The sequence below is a fragment of the Puma concolor genome, chromosome A2 (assembly GCF_028749965.1).
Source record: "Puma concolor isolate L17-30 chromosome A2, mPumCon1.1.hap2, whole genome shotgun sequence".
NCBI lineage: Eukaryota > Metazoa > Chordata > Mammalia > Carnivora > Felidae > Puma > Puma concolor.
The window spans coordinates 64,387,320-64,391,831 of record NC_141668.1 but is presented as its reverse complement, the minus strand read 5'-3'; the positions used below and the strand labels follow the sequence as shown (position 1 = coordinate 64,391,831).

The following is a 4,512-nucleotide window of genomic DNA, read 5'->3' as shown; positions in this document are numbered from 1 at the left end:
ACAAAAAAAATAACTAGCAAACTTTATTTCTGTGCTGCTCCAAAAGAATACAATACATTCATATCCTATATATTAGAAAAATTACTGCTCTACTGTTGGATCATAAAGTTTCTTCATACATTTCAGATTGAAGAAGTTCCAGGAGAGTTTACCCAGGATGATTTGGCAGAAGATGATGTCATGTTACTGGATGCTTGGGAACAGGTAAAACTATATTTGATGGTAAGAAGAGAGTGTGCTTATAGCTGGGAACTCACAAAACCAGCTTTGAAAAATGGCAAGTCTAATAATAAATGGACCTATGGATTTAGGCTGTGTTTGAAAAAGACCCAACACAGTCTGGCAAAAGGTAAAACTGGTGCTTGTAGGAAATTTATTTCCTAATGTGGAAATAATTCTATGGCTACCATCTGTGGCTGTATAGTTTTAGGAAAAGAAAAAAAAAAAAACCCACTACTATTTTTCATTTCACTCCTAACTTATTCATGCATTCATCTCTTCATTTAACTAATAAATGCATTAGTGGGTACAATGCCTTGGAGGTGCAATGCCAAGAGGAAGACTGAGAGATTCAGAAGTTTTCTTGAAATCTGACATGAAGTCATAGGGGACCTTTCCCCTGGGGAAGAAACAGATGCAGGATAGTTTTGAATCTACACAGTAAAATACATTATTGTTATATATATCTTTGTTTGGGAGACAACGAATGGGGATTTGGCATGCCATATCTGAGAGTTGGGTTTTGTGGGGTTTTTTTTAAACCTTTATGTAAACTGATTAAATACTGAAAGGGAAAAATAAATATATTAGGAATTAAAGTGTATACAGCAATTCTGAAACCCGCATCTGAATTAGGCCTAGTCTTAGAGTGAACCCTGCTAATTGTTATGTTCAGATCTGTTCTTAATTGCTAAAGCCATTTGTTTATTTTACACCTTAGCTTCTTGGTCTAGAAATAATCATATTTGAATTTGGCACCTAACTACAGATTCTCCCCAGGTGAATGGATCACTTATTTATAGATATGAAATTTATTTTTTTAAATTTTTTTGTTAATGTGTATTTAGTTTTGAGAGACAGAGACAGACCATGAGAGGGGGAGGGACAGAGAGGGAGAGGGAGACACAGAATCTGAAGTAGGCTCCAGGCTTTGAGCTGTCAGCACAGAGCCCGACATGGGGCTTGCACTCATAAACTGCGAGATTGTGACCTGAGCCAAAGTTGGACGTTTAACCGACTGAACCACCCAGGTTGCTCTAGATACGACATTTAAAACCGCATGTCAAAACACCTTTGTGTATTAAGAATTAAAATGAGGGGCGCCTGGGTGGCGTAGTCGGTTAAGCGTCCGACTTCAGCCAGGTCACGATCTCGCGGTCCGTGAGTTCGAGCCCCGCGTCGGGCTCTGGGCTGATGGCTCAGAGCCTGGAGCCTGTTTCCGATTCTGTGTCTCCCTCTCTCTCTGCCCCTCGCCCGTTCGTGCTCTGTCTCTCTCTGTCCCAAAAATAAATAAATGTTGGAAAAAAAAAGAATTAAAATGAGAATGACATTTCCTTATTCAGAAGAATTTAATTCTCTCCATTTGTAGTCAATTCTATAGTCATGGATACTTTAGAATATTTCCCTTACTACATTTTATTTTTTTAATCACCTTTTTCATTTATATTACCATGATGTCATGGTTTGTTCTGTGCCCTGCAAGCATATGTTTCAGTACTTTCAGTATGAATTAGAATACAACCAAAACTAATTTGACCAACATTTCTCTGCCAACAAGTTATTCTAAAGTGATTTAAGTATAAAGTAATTCAAGAGAATGCTTCAGCACTGAAGTTCCCAACCTACACATTTGACAAGAAGAATATGTACGGAATATATAATTACATCAGTTAAAAAAAAACCCTCAGTATTTAAATACTAAACATTATAGCACTTTTACCAAAGTGTTACAGGATACGGTTTTATAGGTGAAAACTATAGGCTTAAGTCAACTATTCCTAAAGGGAGTCTGAGGTCCCCACAAACAAACTAAGCCTGGTCCTCCCCGGATAATACTAAAATGGAGATAATGGCTGCCTTACATTCTCCAGGAGTGGGTACAGAGATGGCCAATATGTTGTTTTGAGAAGGTCTATAAACTAGAAAATACTACGTAAACACAGAATATCAGGATGTGAAATCTGGAGTCAAACTGGCTGGCTCTCCATTTAGGTGTCTCCTAATACGGAAAACACTGGGAAAGTGGTGTAACTTCTCTTCACCTCCTTGTCCACATCCTTAACTCCGGGGCTTGTGGTGAAGAGTATAAATGAATGGTGTGTGAGAAGCACTTGCCTGAGGGCTTGCGCCGAATGAGTACTCCCCAAACACTACATATGATTATTGTTCCGTCTTTCAGATTTTTATTTGGGTTGGCAAAGATGCCAATGAAGTCGAGAGAACAGAATCTCTGAAGTCTGGTAAGTGAGATCCCATGGAGGCTGTTACCCCGAATGGTTATGACTAAGTCCCTGACTGCTCTTCTCAGCACAGTTTTCTTTTTTTTTTTAAAGTTTTTTTTTTTTTTCAACGTTTATTTATTTTTGGGACAGAGAGAGACAGAGCATGAACGGGGGAGGGGCAGAGAGAGAGAGGGAGACACAGAATCGGAAACAGGCTCCAGGCTCCGAGCCATCAGCCCAGAGCCTGACGCGGGGCTCGAACTCACGGACCACGAGATCGTGACCTGGCTGAAGTCGGACGCTTAACCGACTGCGCCACCCAGGCGCCCTCAGCACAGTTTTCAAAACTACACATTCAAACTGAGGAGACTCTAATAAGCTTTCACTTTCACAACTAAAGAGTAATGGAAATTTTTTAAACTGAAGAATTTCAGAATGAGAAAAATAGGTTTTGTTACCTAATGTAGAATATGGTTACATCAATTTGTGCTGAAAAATTTAAATTCACTGAAATAATATTTTATTATTATTATTTAAATTCACCGAACTACTATTGAAACCTCTATAACTGTGATAACCTAGATCTTTTAAAACTCCTTTTGAGTAATGCTGTTCTTTCAGGCACAGCTGCTGTTTATTATTGAAAAGTATAAGAATAATTATGCCGTAAGGATTATTCTTTAAAGTTTGGTTTATTTTTAGGCAGTCATGAGACGCTCATGTGCAATCCATAGCAGTTGAGAGAAATCAATAAGGAATTGTTCATGTGGAACAGTATCTGGCTACTTTGGGGCAATGAGCAGTTGATCCATTACTTTAATTGGAAGACTTTTCATTCTGTCGTTATTTTAGGTTAATCAAAACTAACCGAATGTGTATGTCTCTGCAATTCTTTATAGCCAAAATGTACCTTGAGACAGACCCTTCTGGAAGAGACAAGAGGACACCAATTGTCATCGTAAAACAGGGCCATGAACCACCCACATTCACGGGCTGGTTCCTGGGCTGGGATTCCCACCGGTGGTAAACTGGTTTTTGTAGGAAAAACCAAACAAATATTATGGCGCAACTGTCCCATTGCTGTTTTGGGGGAAGGAAGGTTTTTGTTGTTTGTTGTACTTTAGAAAGTTAACTTCAGCCGTTTGGCTATTGTTTTTGTGCCTAATATTGGTTTGAAATTCTTTTTAACTAGAATTTTCTTATGTTAGTATTTTAAAATAACCTAAAGTAAATTTTTGTTATGGACCAAGAGTAGCTCTGCTGGAAACTGGGATTTATATCTTTTTATATGAAATCTGTGCATAATCTAGGGGAGTTTATCAGGGAATTTTATAAATCAGGAGTCATTAGCCAAACTTTTTCTTTAATATGCCAGAGAAGTAAGCCGTAATGCCTTTGAGGCTATTCTCCTATGTGTTGTGTTCAAAAGGATAGTATATTTGTGGTGAGGTTGATGTTAAGGGGGGGTTTAAAAGTTTGTTGTTATTTTGCTTCTTCAGCCAATATGACTCTGACACCATTAACTCCCAAGTGTCATTTCCTAAGAGTAACTTTACCATGTTTGCCTTTTTAAAAAACTTTGAAATCACAGCTTTTTCATGACAAAATAGTCTACCTAGATATACGTATTTGACAGTGCTTGTTTAATACCACAAAGGCTATGTACAAAAAAATTCATTCATGCTGTCTTTCATCATTAAAATAACCTCTTTTTGAAAGGGTTTTTTGTTGTGACATTTTATTCAAATATGACATGTAAATTAATTACACAATTAGTTTTAAGGTTAAATACTTTTATTCACAAATAAATACAAATTAATCTTTCTCTTAAAAAATTTTTTTAATGTTTATTTATTTTTGAGAGAGAGAGAGAGACAAAGCAGGGAGGGGCAGAGAGAGAGCGGGACACAGAATCCAAAGCAGGCTCCACGCTCTGAGCTGTCTGCACAGAGCCCAACACGGGGCTCAAATTCACAAATCATGAGATCATGACCTAAACCGAAGTCAGACACTTAACTGACTCAGCCACCCAGGCACTCCTCAAATTTAATATTTCTTATTCATTCTCATT

General features: G+C 37.8%; 1 protein-coding gene across 1 annotated transcript in view; it reads left to right on the top strand.

The window, feature by feature from the left end:
• The window catches only part of SCIN (scinderin), an 83,098-nt gene extending 78,935 nt beyond the window's left edge, over positions 1 to 4,163 (top strand). The window contains exons 14-16 of the mRNA XM_086695208.1: positions 127 to 204; positions 2,399 to 2,459; positions 3,341 to 4,163. Of these exons, the coding sequence (XP_086551334.1) occupies positions 127 to 204; positions 2,399 to 2,459; positions 3,341 to 3,468 (267 nt within the window). The 3' untranslated portion in view covers positions 3,469 to 4,163. The remainder of the gene's footprint in view (positions 1 to 126; positions 205 to 2,398; positions 2,460 to 3,340) is intronic.
• The last annotated feature ends 349 nt before the right edge of the window (positions 4,164 to 4,512 follow it).